The sequence below is a fragment of the Enoplosus armatus genome, chromosome 24, assembly GCF_043641665.1.
Source record: "Enoplosus armatus isolate fEnoArm2 chromosome 24, fEnoArm2.hap1, whole genome shotgun sequence".
NCBI classification, from domain to species: Eukaryota; Metazoa; Chordata; class Actinopteri; order Centrarchiformes; family Enoplosidae; genus Enoplosus; species Enoplosus armatus.
The window spans coordinates 9,983,539-10,004,988 of NC_092203.1; the positions used below are offsets into that span (position 1 = coordinate 9,983,539).

Sequence of the window (21,450 nt, forward strand, 5' to 3'; positions counted from 1 at the left end):
AGATACTCATGAGTAAAAGTTAGTAAAAAGTCATGCTGGACTTTGCCATCTTTGCTGTCACGTTTGTCATCATTTTAGTCGGTGCTGTTCTTTATTTGTACCCGGTAAGTCTCAGTTTGACGTTAGCTCTAGCGTTAAGTTAACGCTAGCTACTTAGCTCTCTGCTATCACGAGACATTGTTACGCCAATATCCTTTCAACAGAGAGTTCATTTAAAGTTCCCTTGTTCATCAGTAAGCGGCAACGTCTCATATAACATCATTTAAGATCTTCAACCAATTGTTGCAACCTTTTGGTCATTTCGGCGTACATCCAACACAGCAATCAGTAACCTGGTTCAATGAAATACAACTTTAAGAATTCGCGGTGGGCGGTAACTGCACCGCTGTCCGCGTACTCAACTAGCTATTAAAGTTAAAATTGTGAAAATGTATGTATCATTTGTATGGCGATTTTACCCGAAGACCTGTAAAATTGACCAGGTGACCTTAAGTGGTGGCTTACAATGTGTCTGTTTGCCAGCAAGTGAAGAAGCATTAAATTGCCGTATTTCTCAATGTGATTCCATACTACTGAATGGAACACTAATTGTAAAACTCTAGCTGTAATCGGGACTGGAATAACCAACCTATCAACTTATTAAATGAGAATGTTAGACAGTACACATATCTATATTGTCGAAATTGTATAAGTAATGAAATATTTTATTGACACTTCATGTCTTCAGTCATCCAGAAGGGCCTCTGGCATCCCAGGTCTCAATCCTACAGATGAGAAGTAAGTTGTCATCTTTACCTCTGCTTTTGCAGCTGGCAGCGCATGTACAGAGCAGTGTGCAGCAGTTGTACATCATTTGTTATTCACGGCTTTCTGCTCTCTCAGGGATGGGAACCTGCAGGACATTGTGAACAGAGGCAGTCTACATGAGTTCCTCGTCAGTCTGCATCAGGAGTTTGGGTCTGTGGCGTCGTTCTGGTTCGGCGGTCGGCCGGTGGTTAGCCTGGGCTCCGTGCACCAGCTACGGCAACACATCAACCCCAACCACACCAGTAAGTGCACCAGAAGTCTCTCTCATAGTGTCATAGTATAGTCTCTGTAATTCTGTGAGGACTTAAACTTTCAGCCTTCTTTGTCTTGCTGGAAACTAAAATAAACAAAACAGTTTTTTTTTTTGTTCCTGTCAGCTGACTCTTTTGAGACGATGCTGAAGTCGTTGCTAGGTTACCAGTCAGGAATGGGAGGCGGGGCCACCGAGACCGTAATGAGGAAAAAGGTGTACGAGAGTGCCATCAACAAAACACTGACGGACAACTTCCCGCTTGTGCTGAAGGTTTGTATCACGGATGGAAACTACTGCAAAACGTTCACACTACTCGCTGAAATTAAGCATTCACAAATACACCTGCTGTAATTGTTTTCTCTTGCTTAGCTGGTGGAGGAGCTGGTGGGAAAGTGGAAGTCATTCCCGGAGACCCAGCATACCCCTCTGTGTGCCCACCTGCTGGGTCTGGCCATGAAGACTGTCACCCAGCTGGCTCTGGGCGATCGCTTCAGAGACGACACGGAGGTCCTTTCCTTCCGCAAGAACCACGAGGCGGTGAGACAACGCCACTTACCTTTAGGAAGAGAGAGTGAAAGTGACCTTGTACCTCTTACACAAACTCCAGTCGCCGTTGTGCATTGGAGTCTGGTCTTTTTCTCTGCTCCTGTGGGTGTTTGCATTTTCTACAATCAATTTCTCCTTGCATAATTTTGTACAAAGAAGCCCTTCCTCTTTGATTCTGAGGGCACTGACATCAATACCTCATGGGGATTTCATCGTATATTATATATTATGGTTCATTTTATTTCAGTCTTGTTACTCTTGTTGTACATTCAACCCGAGAGAAGAAAGGCTTTGAATTTTTGACTCATTTCCTTTTCCTTGGGGTTTAGAGATGCCCTACAAACCAGACACGTGGCCTGTTAAAGTTCTGTTGAAATGGGTCAGTTGATTTGTTTTTCTCCCCTTCTTGCGCCACCAGATCTGGTCAGAAATTGGGAAAGGCTACTTGGACGGCTCCCTGGAGAAAAGCTCCAGCAGGAAAGGACATTATGAGAAGGGTGCGTGAGGTTTGCGTCATTCCTTTTGAGTCTAGTGAGTCTAGTTTTTGTCTTGATGTTCATTTTATCCATTTAGCCCTCACACCTGCTGTGTGTTGATATGTGGGAGCAGCGTTGGGCTTCTACTGTTGCTCGGCTGTGAAGAAACAGGAGGAAAAGTTTGCAGAGGCTCAGACATGATCTCTGTGTGTAGATGTGTGACTGTGCATAACCAACACATTCAGTATCATAGCCTTAATCAGTGAACAGCCTGAGTTTTGGGGGACTGGGGGAGTTTTGGATCGATTCTTCTGCCAAGGACACTTGTTACTGGGACTTGGCACCTGGCCGGAGTTAATTTTAGATGCTGTCTGAAGGGCTGGAAACAAGATGGATGCTTGAAATGCTGTCTTTTTAACTTGTAACTCCAGTGAGAGTGTGAAAAATTGAAAAAAGTGACACAAGTAAAAACGTTTCTTCCCGCGTGTTCAGCTCTGTCAGAGATGGAGTCTGTTCTGCTGTCGGCGGCGAAGGAGAGAAAAGCCCAGAGGAAGCAGACGGTGTTTGTAGACGCTCTGCTTCAGTCCAGCCTCACAGAACGGCAGGTGAATACTGATGAAGTCACCAATTCTAGTTTAAAGCTCAAAGGACACCCGACAGATCTTCATGGTTCCCACAAAGGTCTGAAAAAGTACTGAAATTATATTCTTTGTTTGTTTCAGATCATGGAGGACTGTATGGTTTTCACTTTGGCCGGATGCGTTATCACTGCCAACTGTAAGTGACAACCATCAAAACAGTTGCAGATCAATTCTCCATCTATTGACTGATTATTTAGTGCTGCAACTAACGACTATTTACTTGGTGACGCCTTCAAATATTTCTTCCATTTTCAGTCTACTAGGATCAAATCTTCACATGGGAGGAATGTGAAGAAACCAGAGAACAAACTTTATTTGAGAAGATATTTTCATCCCTAGCTTCTCAGCCTTTTTAAACTGCCTGCAACTTTATGGTTAAAAAGAGGGAAGTTTTCTTCAGAAGTCAGGAGAACTCAGAGGACAAGTTTTCTTTGTCTTTGAATCCTTCAGGACTTTTGACACAGCCAGTCATATTATTAAGCGCATTATGTTTAAATCAAACGATCCCTGCAACAGTCAACAAGTGTCCTAGAACAACAAATCAAATTGATCCCTAAAGCCCACATGTAAAATGTTGTGTTTTGGCAGTGTGTATCTGGGCACTTCACTTCCTGTCCACCTCAGAAGAAGTTCAGGACAAACTGCACCAGGAGCTGGAGGAGGTTTTGGGGTCAGATCCAGTTTCCTTGGAGAAGATCCCACAGCTCAAGTAAGATCTTTGGACCTGGCTTTATGTCTAATCCATCAAATCAGACCAGACTGATTTACCAGATTAACCAGTGTCATCCAGGCATATTTGGTGCGTTCGATAACCTTGATCTCATCACATCTCTGTCCTTAAGATACTGCCAGCAGGTCCTCAACGAGACAGTGAGGACCGCCAAGCTGACCCCCGTCGCGGCTCGGCTTCAGCAAGTGGAGGGAAAAGTCGATCAACATGTCATTCCCAAAGAGGTGTCTGTTTATTTCTCTTCAGCTCATCACGAAATGATTACAGACAATCAGACACATTTAAAATGCTAATGTTTTGTTTTTGCTATATTCCAGACTTTAGTCATCTACGCTTTGGGAGTGGTCCTGCAAGACTGTGAGACCTGGAGCACCCCATACAGGTTCACTGTACATATATTCACATTTACTGTCAACATGTTCATCAGTTCATGTCAAAATGGCTGCCCATTAAATAAATACTAATAACTTTAGCTGTCCTCCAAAACTAATGACATTCCCATCAGCGTCATATTGGTTTGTTGTATATATAATTTGTGATGTGATGACTGTGACGTCCCTCAGGTTTGACCCAGATCGGTTTGAGGAGGAATCTGTCAGGAAGAGCTTCTGTCTGCTCGGATTCTCTGGCAATCAAACATGTCCGGAGCTCAGGTAAAGACTAACAGTAAAACACAAAACAGCAAAAGCTTTCTTGGAGCTGTAAAAAGGAGCTAATTAATTTGACTTTGAATGTTCTGTTTTTATTCAATGATCTGGACTCGCTCCCTGTGTTTGGACATCCTATGTAGGTTTGCCTACACTGTGGCTACTGTCCTGCTCAGCACGTTGGTGCGGCAGCTGAAGCTCCACCAGTTGAAGGGACAGGTCATGGAGGTCAGATCTGAGCTGGTGTCCACACCGAAGGACGAAACCTGGATCACCGCCAGCAAACGAAGCTCGAGCTAGTCTCCTATTTAACATCTTGACTAAAGGAATTACCAGCAACGTATTTCTTGAATGTTGAGGATCTAGTCTGCCAGAGAAACCCATGAGTCACGTTAACTCTTGTCTTTTATGGTTGTTGACACTTTTTGGAATAAAACTCTTCATTTGCATTATTCTTGAAGGCTCTTTTTTTGCTTTTTCCCAACTTTTTATGTACAGTCTTTTGCATACAAGTTGCACCACATGTTCCCATGGTTGTATTTCTGGTGCTTTTTTTTTTTTTTACTGTTCTGTAATCTGAGGCCTTAAGCACATTATTACCTTGTCTGTTCACAGGTCAGATTTGCACTTGTTGAAAGACTCCACATGTTAAAGGAGGGAAACTTGGTAGTTAAATACTCTGCGATGAAGAGAAAAACAACTTGTCCTGCCAAAGGTTTTTCCTAATACAACTGCCTTGAGTCAAAATTCCCAGTGGCATGGGGCTTGTTTGTTTGTTGAAATGGCCCACATGACATTTAGAAATTCATTTGTTGCATCTTACATGTCATTAAATATGTATGAGGATTTGTATGTGTTTGTGTCGTTCTTTTCATTTCTTCCCTAACAAGCAAATAAAGACTTTTTAATGTGTATTGGAGGAGAACAGCAGTGTCTTGTGTTATAAATCCGGTTTCAGCCTGCACAAGGAAATGTTCTCACTGAATGAATTTTTATTATTATTAATAACTGTGCTTTTGAAGGGCCCTTGGGCAAGTTTCTATTTCCTCACCAGAGCCAGGTCTGCTGCTCTTCAACTGCGCCTGTGGAGAGGGAGTGATAAAAGAATAAAAAAAGGGATCACCCTGGGGAGATAAATATGTTTTTATTATAAGTATTTTATTCACTGAGATTAAAGAACTGAAAACTAATTTAAAAAAAAGCGTGGCTATAGTAAATCTATTACATGCATTTAAGCGAATATTTAGCAAACCACATAACCACCAAAGCGTTTTACCAACTAGGAGTAATGCATTTCTGTTTTAAACGTTATTAATTGTGGGAACCCCTGCTCTCCACCAGCTGCTGGGATAGCCCTGCAGTACCTCACACGGCCGCGGCGGCGCCAGTGAGGCTTCCTCCCCCACACACACACACACACACACACACACACACACACACACTCACTCACTCTCACCGCTCCGCTCCGCTAAAGATGTGAAAATGGCGGAGCTACAAATGCTACTGGAAGAGGAGATTCCAGCAGGACGAAGCGCACTACTAGACAGTTTCACCAATTTGGAAAGAGTCGCGGAGTACTGCGAGAGCAACTATGTCCAGGTAGGCTGTCACATGTGTGGAAGAAAAGACGGTGTAGTTAGTTTTTTTTTTTTTTGACGGGCATCACTGGCGATACCACGGTGGGGCGAGCTGATGCTAGGCTAACTGTTGCTAACGCTGCCGATGTGATGGAGCCGTGTTAGCTAGCTAGCTTCGGCTAAAGCAAAAACAACACGCTGTCAGGGCATTTTATCACATAACTAACACATGATTTGTCATGTCCCCGCTACATCCACGCCAACGTTGCTTATGGGTTCATATATCATCGACATAACATTGTGTGTGACTTGTACATCCATCGTGGGCTATCGCGTTAGCCAGATAGCTTGCTAACCAGCTGCTCGGCATCACCCACGGTCTAAATAACCAAACAGGCACCGTGAAAATCAATTTATCTGCTCTCTGCGGGATCAATCACTGCCGCTACCAGCAGCCAGCTGATCATGCACCGGCCGGAGATGCAAGTCAGGACGCGATATCAAGGCAGATTAGTCCCTAATGAGCTTTGGTTGACAGAAGATAAACCGCCGTGACAATATTACCAACACTGATTTATGATGTTGGACTGAAACACTGCGACTTGCTCTCAACATTACAGCTACATAATACACAAATGATGGCTTTTAACCCCTGAAAATGATCCGTTTAAAGCCTGTATATCTGTGATTTCTCATCATTCATGCATTTCTCCAGGTTGGGAAAGACAGTGTAGTGTTGCAACATTTTCTGTGAAGTATGAGGTTCATTTCCTGTTGATTTGCACAGCATTTAGGTTTGTGAGTGCGATCAATCCCTTTCAGAGCTTTTCTAATATTCTGCAGGTGTGATCTCACTTTTGCAGCTGAGCTTTGTCTCATCCCACAGTGCTACGGGCCTGTTATCACGCAGGGCTTGAAATTTGGGACCACAGTGTTATCTGGGAGAGGTTTTGACAAGGTGTGATACTGAAATCTGACATCCTTGATGAACAGGGCTGATCAGGTCTGACAGGTTGCCCCGTGAAGGAGGAGGCGGCGGCTGCAGCCCTTGGATGTTGGCAGCTTGCTGTCTGGCTGGCTGCCCTGGTTTCTTTTCACCCTGCAAGGTTTTCCCAGCTGCTGTCAGATGGGTATTAGCACTTATAGATCAGTTGGACAGAAGTATTTGTTGGAGGGGTATTTAGTGGGATGCTTCACCTCTCACTCTCAGCCCCAATTTACATTTTGCCCTGTCATGTCCTTTCCAAAGCCAGGTTTCTTGTAGCATTAGTCATGTAGGAATGGACACTTGTTGAACTTGTTATTTGGGTTTCATAAGAGTGCTTGATAAATTCTTCAAATATTGAAGCTACTGTGGCCCCCATAGGGTAGATCTTTTTATTTTTCCAGTTTTAATTCACATGCTACAGGCGTGTGAACTAAAATGACACCCTTATTTTCAAGGCTGGCTCTTGTTTGTATATGGGAAGAGTGATGATGAGGGTGTAGTGAGAGAAAGAGATGAGAAAAGCTTGTGTCAGATTCAGAGCCTTTCTGGAAGTTGCACTGAACCCTGGGTTCAACGATGCTGGATGAATTTCTTCCCAAAGCCATCGATGTCTTGTTTTGTTTTTTATCACAGAAACATCAGACACATTTGACACAATCCTTACTCCCATAATGCCAACATTACATTGTGATGAGACATTTTTATTTGTCCAAATTGTGACATTATTTGTGCTGTTCATAGAGCCTTTAATTTGATGAACTCATTGCAGTTTACTGATGGGGATGCACCAAAATGATCCGGTATCAGCCAGGATCAGTGTCCTCATAAATTACATATAATTCAGTGTTGCCTCTGTCAGTTTTAGGTGTCACAGCAATCCCTGGCATCATGTCACCTTACATAAAATGATTCCAAGGAGTTCCACGTAGTGTTGTACAGATATTAAATCGAGGAAAAGCCTATAATTAGCATTTTTTTCTGCCCTGCAGGAAGCAGCTGCAGCGACACACACCTGACTTTTCCCACGTAACCTGTTTGTCTTCATAGTCCACAGTCCTTTTAAATGACACCGTTGGTTTGCCCGGTGATTTTTTGGAATGGATTGCTCCTTGTGTGTCTTGCATCACGAGCACACTCTGTTTCACATAAAAGGGAATAGACGTATTACCACTGAGGACGCTGCTGTTTGAACTAGTGGGGAGACCCCTGCTTGTTGCTTTATAGTGCTGCCTCTCGTTATGTTTCATCTTTATTCACTTTCACAATGATCTAATATCAGTTCAGCCCAAAAAATCAGACCCCAATTTACTCTGATTTACAGAAGTGATACAAACACATAGTGAGATTCTTCCCATTACAGAGAATTATCTAGGAGGCCCTAGATTAGCTGCATAGCTGTAATTCTAAATTTAAATATAAATATACTCAATCAATCAATATCCAATCTCAGCCCAAAGGCTGCTGTGACCTAGAGTGTGCTGTAATCAATCTGCTGCTATGCGATGCACACAGAAGGAAGTGCATGGTCCTGTTTTGGGGTTGCAATTATTGATTTTCATTGTCAATTACTCTGCAGATTATTTTCCAGATTAATCGATAAAAATGTCAGAAAAGAGAAGCCCAGGATGGCGTCTTGATGTGGCTCGTTTTGTCCGACCACCAATCCAAAACCCAAAGATAATCAATTTATCAAACAACGAGGAAACGCTGAAAAAAATCCTCACATTTGAGAAGCAGGAATTATTTGGCATTTTTCTCGAAAATGACTAAGGACAAATCGGCTATAATAAATACACTTTCACATGCAGTGTCTGTAGAGAACACAGTTTCCCAGCAGAAACTTTAGCTGATCCATCTGCCCTTTGATGCTCCTGTTGATGTGCCCACGCTGGCCCAGACCAGCTGCCTCAGAAGACTCCTTTCACACTGGTTGCAGCTGTATTGCTTGCTAGGTTCTTTTTTCTTTTACTTGACTAAAATGTTGCTTCTTGGCACTGAAACCTTTTGAAGCAGCAGTTTTCCTCCTTCCTGCTGCCACAAATTGCAGTCAGGTTTTAATTTTTTAGATGCACAACTGTGTCTGCTCCTGGATTCTTCCTTTTTGTGTCTTCTGCTACGAGGACGGTATTTAGTTTATGGACTCTAAATCAAAGTGAAACCCCTTGTGTGTTATGTTTACATTCAGCGTCTGATATCTTAGTGTCATAACAACGGAAGTCAGTAGTTTTAACTTTTTTAGCATTCTTTGAAAAATACTAGACGGATTAGAGCTGCAACGATGGAGAAAACAATCATTAGTTGCAGACACACACACTTGAGCTGCATTACTTCAATGCTGGTGAGAGCTGCAATGGTTTGGTCGATGGACAGAAAAATTATCTGCAACAATTTTGACGATCTATTAATCGTTTATTCATTTTTCAAGCAAAAATGTCAAACTTTTCCTGCTTCCAGCTTGTCCTTTGTGAGGATTTGCTGCTCTTCTTAGTCTTTTTTTGTTTTTCATAAGGTGACAGTGAATTAAATGTATTTGGATTTTTCAGTGTTGGTCAGATAACAGCAATTTGATAATCTCACTTTGGGTTTGGAAAATTGTGATGTTTCATAATTTTCTGGCATTATTATTGACTAATTGATTCCTCAAGAAAATATTCGGCAGATTAATCATGAATGAAAATAACTTGGTTGCAGCCGGTTTTCGCACTCTATGATAACAAGACTGCTTCCATTGCACACTAAAAAAACGTGAATATGTCTTTTTAAAAAGTCAAACGTCACTCTCTTCTCTGCTGTCTCCTTTCTGTCATCCAGTCTCCAGACAAGCAGAGGGCGCTGGAGGAGACCAAGAACTACACCACCCAGTCTCTGGCCAGCGTAGCCTACCTGATCAACACGCTGGCCAACAATGTCCTGCAGATGCTCGACATCCAGGCGTCGCAGCTCCGCCGCATGGAGTCCTCCATCAACCACATCTCACAGGTCGGCCGCTGACAAACAAATAAAACACTAATGAGCTTCTTGTCTTGGCTGCCAACAATAACGATTACCGCACCTGTTCCCAAGGCGATGTTTCTAGTTTGGAAGAAGCCAAAGACTGAATGTAAAGTGTTATCACATAAAATACATGACAGACTAAAATGTTTAAATCTTGCCTTTTCAGTGTTACTTGCTTAAAGCGGCTATAATCAGTATTTTTATAATAACAATGCATCACATGACAACAATGTGACTGAGTTATCAGCTGAATCTGCAGCTTTACAGAGCTTTGAGTTTAACTTGCTTACTAGAAGTTGAAGCCGTGTAAACAGTACAGCTTTACTAAGGAAGGTGTACATCACATGTGTGCATGTGTAATTCATTATATCTGGCATGCAACAGAATTTGTAGGTGAAAGACTTTAATTATGAAACACTTTGAAACATCTCTCCTCACACGAAAGATGCGGCAGCAACTGGTGTTTTGATTAAAAAAACATGAAATTAAAGAACCTCTCCTCCTCCTCCTCCTCAGACGGTGGACATCCACAAAGAGAAGGTGGCCCGGCGGGAGATCGGCATCCTCACCACTAACAAGAACACATCCCGCACACACAAGATCATCGCCCCAGCCAATCCCGAGAGGCCTGTGCGCTACATCCGCAAGCCCATCGACTACAGCATGCTAGACGACATGGGCCACGGAGTCAAGGTGGTCATTTTGTTCTTTTTCCTCTCCATTTTATCAGTTAGACTTAATTGTGTGAATGAATCACTGCTTGCCAGTGGAAATGGAAAGGTCTTAATTAAGCTGTGTTGGCTGTTAGTGATGATATTTAAAGTGAAACAGATGTGTTTTCACCAGGGCGGGTAGCAAAATTACTCGAAGGAAAACCTGCTTGTGAAATAAATAGCAACCACAAGCCAGTTTAGAAATTTGATAATTATAGGGTAGAAAATATTGTACGTTTGTTTTTCTACCTTTTTTTTTTTTTTTTAAACGTTGCTTTTTTTGTATGTAGTATGGTGTAGTTTTACCTCTTCAGGCCTCTAAAAACTGTGTTTATTAAGTGAAAAATGTGTGGAAGTCAGATTGTGTTTGTGTTGTGGGATTAATGTAGGTTATTCACTGCAGAAAGGACTTTTAGAGGTCAAACAATCACTGTTGGGTTTCAGTGACAAGTAATTTAAGAAAAAAATCAATGCTTTTCACCAGGGCGGCAAACTAATGTTACCCAGGACATAGATTCTGCTAAATAAGCTCCCTGTTGATGTAAATCTGTCACCTGCTCCTGTGAACAGGTTCCCGTGCAGCGATCATTCGATTTAATAAAATGGTGGAAGTGTAAAGCTAGTTTCTCACTGACCTTCTGAACAAAGACGAGCTTGTTCTTCCAGAAATCGCTGGTTTCAACCTCACAAAGGTCTCAAAGAAGAAATTCCTCGGATGTTATAACACCGAGCCTTTGTTGCCTGAATCTAACCAGCTTGGCTTTGTGTACCACATGTATAAATAATTGTTTTTCTCCTCCTTCACGCACTAATTCTGTGATTTCTTCTTCTTCTCTCTCTCTTTCTGCTTGCCTAATTTTGTCTTTATAATCAACCGTAGTGGTTGCAAAGGTTTAAGGTAAGACTTTCAAAGTAAGAGCCTCAAATGAGGGAGGTTTCTTTTGTGATTGTTTTTGTTTTGAATTGCTGTGAGATCTGTCTTTTTTTATTTATTCAATTATGTTCTTACATTTTAAAGTGTTTGTTTAAAGGATTAGTTAGATTACAATTTGGGAAATACGCTTATTTGCTTTCTTGTTAAGAGTGAGATGAGTAGATACCACTCTCATTTCTCTCTGTTCGTGTATTGTGACGCTGGAGACAGTTAGCTTAGCTGAGCATAAAGTCTGGAGATATAACATGTTAATTAGTGAGCTTTGCTAGTAGGTGTTACCTTTTGAGAGAGCCATGCTAGCTGTTTCCCCCTGTTTCCAGTCTTTATGCTAAGCTAAGCTAACCGGCTTCTGGCTCCAGCTTCATACTGAACACACAGATATGAGAGTGCTATCAATCTCGAGACAGTTAATAAATATAAAGTTCCTTTTAAAGACAGGCTCATGTCATGAGGGTTTTCTGTTATATGTTTTAATTTATTGTTTTTCTCTGGGGTCCTCTGGTTAACACATTTCTTCACCCCTGTTCTCCTCATGTAGGCCAGCGCTCAGAACATGAAGGCCGGAGGAGGAGGAGGTGGACTCCCTCGCACCAACCCCCCCACACAGAAGCCCCCCAGCCCGCCCATGTCAGGGAAAGGCACCCTTGGGTATGTAACGGTGCCGACACCAGATGGACGCATAAAGTGCGGCGGCGTGTCCATCAGAGGCTGAATGTAGCCGTGTTTTTGTGCCTTTGGGCCCTTCAGATGGGCCTGGTTGCTCCCAGTTTCATCATCAACCCTTTGCCTCCTTGTTTAATTAGTGTCCTGGGGGGGGGGGGTTAAAAATTCAATTCAGGGCCAGTTCTCATCACAGTGGTATCCCTTGTTTTGGTTTTTCATCTGTGCTGGTGAGACAGGGTTGGGAGTATCTCTCTTTTTAAGAAGCTTCTCAACCTAATTTGTTCCATTCTCCCTTTCTCTCTTTATGCAGGAGAGGTTTTCACACCAAACTGCATGCTGGGATTTGGCTCTGTCATGGTTTCTTGCATGCATTGTTTTCTGAATTGTTAGGACTCCTGGCATATCTGATCTACCTACAGGAGCAGCACACGCTCCAAGACTTGACAACTCCTAAAACTGGTGGTATTAGCACCAGAGGCAGTTTGATTGATTCACTCATCATCCAAACATGCCGCCTCCTCTTCTGGGTGGAAGGCTGGAAAAATAAACTTTCTCAATATTTGCAACTTAAAGCAAACATTACGTTTTCAAGACACAGACTCGATACGAGAAAAACAATACTATTTTCAAAAGCTTACTTTTAGAAATGAGATGTTTTTCTTCCTTTTTTATTAACAAAAGAAGTCAAAACCTGACCAGACATTCGATGCAAGCTTTTAGGACATGGTAGTTTTTTTAATTTTTATGCACTCTTGCCATGTCAAGTCCACTAATCCACATGGCAATGAATTGAACTGAAAGGAACAGATTTTAGTCGAATGTGAAAGCAGCTGTGGCTACATTTACACTTGTGGTCATCCTCTCTGAGTCTCCAGGCCACCTGACTTGCTTGTCTTTGGACTGTGGGAGGGAACCAACACAAATGCATGCAAAGTCCATTCAGAAAGCGAGCCTTCCTGCAGCGAGGTGACGACACTAACGATGATGCCTCCGGCTAAAAACACTTAACATTTGACAGAAGTTACGGCTGCTTGAGACATGAAAGTGCCAAACCTCAGCAAGCAGTTTGATGAAATAAAAAGAAGGCATGTAATTGATTCTGGAAAGCCCCTTCTGTTGTGACTGAGCCAGGGTTTTTGCAGACCGTGGTGCAGGTGGTGAGCTCTCAGATCTCCCAGTCTTCAACCTTTTATTGGCATTTGTCTAATGCCAGGGCACAGGAGGAACGTTGGCACAAAGGTCACTGTTCTTGATGGCGGTACTAATCAGGGTGGGAAATCACCAGCAGCTGGATGATGTTAATCTTTGACTTCATTTTGTTCTACTTCACTTTACGAGCATGGCGATCAATCGGTATCAGAGCCTGTCGGATACATCAGAGTGGCCGATATTAGATATATCAGCAGTGTTGTATGCATGTATGTAGATGATTTAAATTAATTAGGGTTCATGATACAGGCTTGCTCTCACCACAAACTACGTCATTCAATGTTCAGTGTAGTTTTTCCAAGTTTTGTTAACTATAGGGCTGAAGCTAACAATTATTTTCGTAATCATGAGTTCAGATTTATTTGTGATTTATTCATTGTTTCATCTGTAAAATGTCAGAAAATAGCGGGAAAAAACAGTCCAGAATCCAAAGATATTCGGTTTACTATCATACAAGATGAAGACAAGCAGGAAGTCACATTTGAGAGGCTAATTCTTTTCTGACTGACTTCAGTAAGTTTTCTATTTATTCGTGTTGGTGCAGGCAAGATGATGGTTTAAAATGAACTGATTTTATTCATGTCTTTATCACAGCTCTTAAATATTTAAAGGATGTTTGAGTTGACAGCAAATATCAGCCGATCTATTGTTATCTGGTGTCTCAATAATTCTTAAGGCCTTAATCAGAGTACGACCTCTTGATCAGCCTCAAGAGAGAAATGACCGGCGTTTGGGCGACAATATGTGGTCATTTCTCACCCTGATCTCTGTGTTAATGATGTATGAAATTGTTCTCATGTCTTGTCTCGGTGCTCATGAGATGGAGATGTTGCTGTTTTCTGTTCTGTGTGTCTGACTGTTGAAGGTATCTCTTATCCCACAGGGACTCTGCTCCTGCAGCTCATAAATGTTGTTTTCTTGTCACCCGTGGGACCTTCCTGGGCGTCAAGTGCTGTTTGTGTTTCTGTGTGAAAAATGTGTGTACGTCAGTCAGCCCCCTCTGTCTGTGTCTGAGCTTGTGAGTGATTGAGTGTGTCCAATCCTTCATATTGACCTTCAAAGGTGTGTGTGTGTCGGTGTGTGTGCTGTCCCTTCAAGACGCATGCCAATCAACCACAGCTCCAACCCTCCATGATGCGCCTCCCGCCGCAGCCTGTGGCTACTGGCGGACATCTTACTTTTTAATTTCTCTTCTGTTATTCAGCTTCCTCTTTCTTTGTTTTTCAAAATTTACTTTCAGTTGTGTGTTTGTGACCCAGCCCGCCCACTCCTGGCTGCCCCATATTCCTCATAGCAACGTCTTGCCATGGCAACAGTGCTCAGAGATGGGTCACCCCGCTGTGTCAGCTGGGAAATTTACATGCCAGCACATCTTTTCGGGCCCAGATCAATAAATCTCAGGGTCATGATTCCCCCTCCCCATTTTAAAATGGAGGACATCATCAGCATAGCGCTGCTGTCGGGTTAAAAAACACTTTCTGTGTTTTTATTTAATTAATATATGTAAAATCTAAACAAAATCTAAACAAATTAAAGGAATTTAAATGTTGCTTTAACACTCTGTAGAGTCAAGTATTACTGGCTCTCTTAGTGTATCAGATGACAGATGTTTCTTTCATTGTGCTTACAGTGTAGAAGAGTTTTTGTTTCGTTTTTTAGCCGACAGCAGCGATGGCGTCTTCGTCCTGACTCCGCCCGACAACACCTGTGGATCCACCCCAGCCAACCCCGATGTTCAACACCTGTCATACCCCATTTTTTTAAGTTTGCACTTGTTTGTTTCTTGCTCTCCTCCTCCCCCCCTCCCCTACACTTCTCTGTGGATGCCCCCCCTTCTTCCCCCCCTTCGACCCTCTCGCAGGCGCCACTCCCCCTATAGGACGCTTGAGCCGGTGCGTCCACCCGTTGTCCCTAACGACTACGTCTCGAGCCCGACGCGCAACATGGCGCACCCCCAGCAGAGCCCTGCACGCACTGCATCCGTTAATCAGAGGAACCGCACGTACAGGTACCCCCCTCCCCCTTCCCAGCATGCCTCTCTACACTTGTTAAACACGCCCCCTTTTTCCTCTACCTCCTCCCCCTTTCTTCTTCTCCTCTCCTACACTGAAAGTGCGAGCTCCTGTGAACATGCCTTTCCCCTTCTTCTTCTCTGAAATGACTCCTCGTGGAAAGTGTAATCACTTTAGCTCCCTCCTCCTCCTCCTCCTCCTTTTTTTTTTTTTACTCCACCTAAACTCACAAGTTTGACCAACATTAGCCTTTTTGTGCAACAGCTCCCAGGGGATGCTCAGATCGACAGTTTCTTTCCCTCACCTGTCGGCTCTCAGATAAGGACAAAGAAACGAGGACGAGGTAGAGATCCCCAGCTGTGTTTAGCACGACGCAGGTTCCTATGGTAATAGTCATTAAATAGGCAGCGTCGCCCCCACAGTCCTATCAGCTCGTTTCTCCTTAGACGAGATTCTTTCGTCCCAAACACGGAGAGATATTCATAGACTCCCCCGTCTGCCGGGAGAGAAGTAAAAACATGGGTTTGTGGGGGAAAACAACATGGAAAGCTTCGTCACTGCGCCCCATCTGTTGGCCAAATGTTTTTAATATTCCTGGTCCGGAAATAGACGAGATAACTTTTCCCTGACTCTCCTATCTGCACCGCTCCATCCACAGCTCATTTTCTCCATCTCTCAGCCATGCGCTCTCTTCTGTCGTACAAGAAGTCTGCCCCATGTGTCTTGACGCTTCCTGCTTTTTACGGCGTGTCATATCTTTGTCTTTGTCTCGTGTCGCTACTGCGTCACCTGTGTGGTGTGTCCTTGGTGGAGGCTTCCAGCTGCTTTCTTTTTTCTTTTCTTTTTTATCACTGTGACATAGTCATTTCAAAGGCATTAACGGCTCACTCTAACGCATCAATGCTCTTGAGGGTGCCACATTATTAATCTGAGTTATTGGAAAGCTCAACAACACGCTGAACGCATCTCACCTGAACTGTAGGCCGGTTGCACATCCAGCGGCAGGATAAGAAAGATGAATGATATGAAGAGTAAACTGTGTAGTAGCCTGCTTTTCCAGGAGCCATTTCAGGAACTCAAGAACCTTACCTGTGGGACTAAACTTTCTGAAACAATCCGATGAACTTAACAATTGGTTACCAACGTGTGCAAGTGAGCGAGTATAAAACTATCAAAGCCCTCTATGAAAGATTTCCACCTTGAATTTACTTCCTCTGCTGTATCTTTGGGCCAAAAAAAGCCCCTTTTGCCGGGACGACACTGTGGCTGCTTCATCTTAGTATGTAAGGAAGCAGTAGTTGCCGCTAGGATCAATATTTGGACGAAGGATGGACATTTCTTCCATCCTGCAATATTTATTGACGTTGTATGCACTTGGCTTTTTGATTAGTATAAAGAGGTTTATATAAATAGTGTGCAAATGAGCTGAAAGCACAAACTAACAAGAGAAAGACAGGACAGAGTTTCAGTCTCTTCCTTCTCTGTATGTCTCCTTTCCATTCATTCATTACATCCATTCAAATGTCAGAGTTGTTGCCGCAGTCGTTTTTCAGTTATTAGACTAATTTGCTTCATTGTTCGTGAGATGCGACGGACACCCAGACAGGAATGCTCTTCAGTTCCTGAGTTTAGTTCCTGAGGCTCCACGGTTCCTGGTCGAAAGTGGCGAAATGTGAAGAGACATTTCGAACAAAAACCGATTACATTTTCAAACATCAGCTTTTGTCATTTTGACTGAAAAAGAGTGAGGCCAGCACAATCTAGTCACAGAGGTGCGACTTGTACGTCCGAGTGTACGACGGTGTGACCGAGTGTGTCCGAGTGTTTGTGGTCTGACGTGTTTGCTGCCCTACTCACCACCAGCAGTGGGAGCAGCGGAGGCAGCCACCCCAGCAGCAGTCGCAGCAGCAGCCGAGAGAACAGCGGCAGCGGCAGCGTGGGCGTGCCCATCGCCGTGCCGACCCCAGCCCCGCCCACCGCCTTCCCAGGTAACGCCTGCTTCCTGTTTCTTGACTGCAGGATCTCTCTGAGTGCCTGAAACTAACGAACTTGACTAATCTTTGTTCAGTATCCAGGATTCCTACATGCTTTAGGTGTGAAACCAGTTGTTTGTAAGTGCAGTGAGAATGTGTAGGAACCCTGGATCAACTGGATCCTTTCCTCCCTTCTCACTCGTATCTTGTCTTGACCTCCGTCACCTATCTTTTCTCTCCTTCCTTACCTTTTACCTCTTCAATCCCCTTCGACACCTCAGCCCCAGCCCCATCCAACCCAGCTAAACCTACCCCCAACACTGCCACCTCTGCCACCACCCCTGGACCCCCCACCTCTGCCCTAGACGGCCCCCCACAGGCCCCCGTAACCCCTGTAGAGATCCCGCCTGTACCTCCACCCCCTCCCCAGCTCCCTGCCTCTGCGGCCCCCACTGGCACAGGCCCCGCTACTTACGGCAACCCTGCACAAGGTGAGTGTAACCCGGTGGGAGTAGCTCGCCCGCTCCTCTGCACACCCTCCATCCCGCCTCCCCCCAGACGTGTTCATCCGCTGGCATGTCCTCACCCTGGATGTTGAGTGCTGTCGTCTGACCGCTTGTTCTGCCTGTTGACTGCTCAGAAATCATAAGGTCTCTCTTAATAACAGTACTATCACATCAAGCCAGAGGTGTGAAGCTCAGAGTCTAAATGTAGAATAAAACGTCATGTTCAGATCTATATTATTAGTGTTGAGTCCCAATTGTTAATGTTGTAAACAGTTTACGGTGTGTTGAACTACTTTTAAATGCATCTGCAGATCGTGAACTGTCCATAAAGCAATAAAAAAAAAAAGGAGCTCTCACACCTAAAAATATTATAAGACAATCACCCATCTTCCTCTGCTGCTGGATCATCTTCATCCCTCACAGCGTCTCATCAGCTGCTTGTGTCTGTGTTGATGAGGATGTTGTTCCGATGTATAATGCATGAGCTGTGTGGTGAAATGCTTGCGCAGTGAATTCTTCATTCATGTGTATTTATTTGGCCTTTTTACTTCGGTGTGTGTGAGTTCAGTTCTGTGACTTAATATTGTGATTATGAGTTAATGTGCAGTGTTGCTGTTCAGGGTAGAAAATTAACGCTATTAGCCAAATGTTAATATTGATGAATTATGTAAATGTTAAACATTATTCAGCCTGACCACGCATTTCTCATTCATTACCCTTCACTAAATTAGATTTGGCTGACGAAGTGAAAGCAGACAATTAATTTAGAGTCTATTAGTCAACAGAAAGTTGGCTTCTTCCATTTTGTGAAAGTTTCTCCAAGCAAATCTCACTTTTTTGGCTTGGACCAGGCTTATTAATGTTCATTTGAATTATAAGCAGGAGAAAGTCGGTTAAACATTAGCCATTTTAAGCATGTTTCCCTTGACAGCTTCATTAGTAGCCACAAAATATAATAAAGCATCTCATATAACTAACACAGATAAGTGCAAAAATATAAGCTGATAATAAGCAGTGGTGGAATGTAAATAAGTACATTTACTCAAGGCACTTTAATTTTATGGTACTTTATACTTCCACTTACTCCATACTGTACTTTTACTGCAGCTGTAGTCACTAGTTACTCTAAGACTAGAGTTAGCCTGTCTGATTAGACCTGTTGTCAGGTGTGAATTACATGATTTCACCAAACTCCATGCACTAATGAGAATGATTTAAGTGTTAGTTCGTTACGTAGGAACTTAGAAAGCAGTACAGGACAATGACAAGGACAAAATGAAGGTAAAAGGTAGCGTTAAAGAGCTAAAGACTGAATTAACTTGACTTTAGTGTTCAGGACGCCAGAGGGATGAAAAATGAACCCTCTCCTTCCTCCTCCTCCTCCTCCTCGCCCTCGTTAATGACTCTCTGCCGCCCCCTGGTGTTGTCTCCTCTCAGGTGCTCCTCAGTTCTACAGCATGAACCGCCCGGCGCAGCCGCCCCAAAACCAGCAGGTGGGAGGCTCGCTGCCGTACCGCCGACCCTCGTCCGTCACCGGCCAGCCCAACGTGGCCCACAACCAGAGCCAGCTCAACGGGGGACCACACTTCGCCCAGAACCAAGGTACCGCAAGAGAAGAGAGCAGCTTCAGTCATTATTGTCACACTTATGTCCAGGAAACTTTTGGTAGCCAAGTTGCTCGGATGAAAAAAGTTTTTATTTCTCATCCTCTATTCTATGAATTTAAATTAACTTTTTACATTTTCTGAGACCAGCTTCTCTTCGAGCCTTTAGACGTCAGAGTCGGACTCTGTTGTTGTCTCTCTGGTTTCGTGGTCTGTCATTTCCCATCAACATAACTGTCTTCACCTCTGTCTTCGCTGCTCTTTGCAATCTTTTGTCCTCTATTTGTCTCTCCAAATGCACACCAATGATCTTTATTCTCTCAAGCACTTTTAAGACGTTGCTCTCTGGGTAATTTTAACAGTATTTTCATACTTTTTCTTAAATTAATGATTAGTCGGTGAAGATTTTGACTTTTTTTTTGATGAATTTGTAACGAGAATAGTTGGACTGACTATCTGCCTCAAGGTGGGCCCTCTCCTACATCTATTTATGGATTTCTCAGGTCTGCGCTTTGCTAAGAATCCATGTTTACAGACTATAACTGTTGCATTTACTCTCCTCTGTGCTTTTCTTGTTTATTCTAACCTCATTTTCTCTTTGCTGTTCTTATGTCTGTCCTTCTCTGACACGCCCCCCCCCCGGTCCTCCTCCACCTCTGTGTATTGATACTGTTTGGTGATAGCTGGCCCGCTCGCGCCCCCTCCCCCCTCCATGCAGATCACCCCTCAGCTGCCTCTGATGGGCTTTGTGGCCCGAGTTCAGGAGACTAGTAAGTGGCTTGTAGCCCCTCGCTCCCCCTGCACGAGTCCCCCCCCCCCCCAACAGTCAGTGTCGGTGATTCGTTCCCTTTTTCTTATTGGAGTAAACGAGTGATCAACCTCCAAACTGCAAACGGATAAAAGAAGTGAAACCGAGCTGAAAGGGAATGTAATTTTAGATTCGAACAGTCACTTTTCATTTGAGACGTTTTTTTCTGACCCCACGTGTTAAAACAGATCACTGCTGGTCCGTTTGGCAGCAGTTGTTGGTGGTTGACCGCTCGTAAACGAGTGAAGGAACATGTAAAGCATGATATGAATAATGAAGCATGTTTGGAAGCATGATCGTTTGTCCGTGTAATTATTTTGTGTGTGTGTTCTCACTCTGATTTCTCTTGAAACTCCCTTTAACCAAGTTCCTACTTGAATTTCTTTTAAATGCACGTTGAATCTGTGTGTGCAGTCTGTGTTTGTATGTACTGTTCTGTGGTTATGAGGTTTTCCTTCCTAAATGTTGTCTAAATGCATCCAGCATGGACTGTTTCTAAAATGCATGAGGATACCAGTCCGCCGTCGGTGTCCCTGACTAATCTTTTTGCTCCTTGCCTCTAATTGCTTCTCTTTTTTTCTTTCCGCCTGCCTGGAAACTATTTCTAGTCTCAGACGTGCCGCCTCCACCTCCACCCGCCGAGGAGCCGGTGTTTGAGGAGCCTACACCTCCTCCGCCGCCGCCTGAGGACTACGAGGACGATGAGGATGAAGAGGAGTCGGCGGTGGTGGAGTACAGTGACCCCTACGCCGAGGAGGACCCGCCCTGGGCCCCACGCACCTACCTGGAGAAAGGTCAGCCTCCTTTAGGGTTGTTAAAATCATCTCCTTCCACACTGACGACATCAAGCACAGTATATTCTGAATTTGTCTTACATTTGGGCCTAAATCACGATTATTTTTACAAAGTAAAGTTTTCTTCTTCCCCCTTATCTTCCTGCAGTGGTGGCCATCTACGACTACGCTCGAGACAAAGAGGACGAGCTTTCGTTCCAGGAGGGCGCCATCATCTACGTCATCAAGAAGAACGACGACGGCTGGTACGAGGGCGTGATGAACGGGACCACGGGCCTCTTCCCCGGCAACTACGTCGAGTCCATCATGCACTACGCCGACTGAACAAATCTTCCCTCTGAGCGGATGAGGAAGAGGAGCGGGGAGGAGCGTTTTGATGGGGAAGGGAAGGGGGAGGGATGGGGAGCCATGGGTTAAAGGTCAAAGACTTTGATCAGACAGAGCATGATCACCTCCGGGCGAAGAGAGAAAAGAGAGACGGGGGGAAGAAGAAGCAGTTTTTAAAGAAGTTGCAACATGACAAACTGATGCCCAGTCATTCTCTCGACATTGTAAAACAACCACTACTCTAGATA

At 43.9% G+C, this 21,450-nt stretch overlaps 2 protein-coding genes across 32 annotated transcripts; both read left to right on the top strand.

Moving 5' to 3' along the window:
- Positions 1-32: 32 nt before the first annotated feature.
- Positions 33-4,959, top strand: cyp20a1 (cytochrome P450, family 20, subfamily A, polypeptide 1). 2 transcript variants are annotated; one of them, XM_070930633.1, is made up of 13 exons: positions 33-104; positions 728-777; positions 883-1,049; positions 1,185-1,330; positions 1,430-1,597; positions 2,025-2,103; positions 2,575-2,687; positions 2,805-2,859; positions 3,312-3,432; positions 3,566-3,677; positions 3,771-3,835; positions 4,017-4,106; positions 4,244-4,959. In XM_070930633.1, the coding sequence occupies exons 1-13, from the start codon at positions 33-35 to the stop codon at positions 4,398-4,400; spliced, it is 1,395 nt and encodes a 464-aa protein (XP_070786734.1). In that variant the 3' UTR covers positions 4,401-4,959. The 2 variants fall into 2 exon arrangements, with proteins under 2 accessions (XP_070786734.1, XP_070786733.1); XM_070930632.1 differs by having other exon boundaries at positions 1,430-1,593; positions 1,997-2,103.
- A 606-nt stretch (positions 4,960-5,565) lies between these two features.
- abi2b (abl-interactor 2b) lies at positions 5,566-21,240 on the top strand. 30 transcript variants are annotated; one of them, XM_070930582.1, is made up of 13 exons: positions 5,583-5,699; positions 9,477-9,644; positions 10,176-10,352; positions 11,253-11,270; positions 11,845-11,954; positions 15,040-15,186; positions 15,622-15,624; positions 17,054-17,187; positions 17,445-17,654; positions 19,107-19,271; positions 19,957-20,043; positions 20,690-20,875; positions 21,024-21,240. In XM_070930582.1, exons 1-13 carry the CDS (start codon positions 5,583-5,585, stop codon positions 21,197-21,199), a joined length of 1,698 nt encoding a protein of 565 aa, XP_070786683.1. In that variant the 3' UTR covers positions 21,200-21,240. The 30 variants fall into 30 exon arrangements, with proteins under 30 accessions (XP_070786680.1, XP_070786683.1, XP_070786681.1 ...); XM_070930580.1 differs by lacking the exon at positions 15,622-15,624; XM_070930581.1 differs by lacking the exon at positions 15,622-15,624 and having other exon boundaries at positions 17,054-17,178.
- The last annotated feature ends 210 nt before the right edge of the window (positions 21,241-21,450 follow it).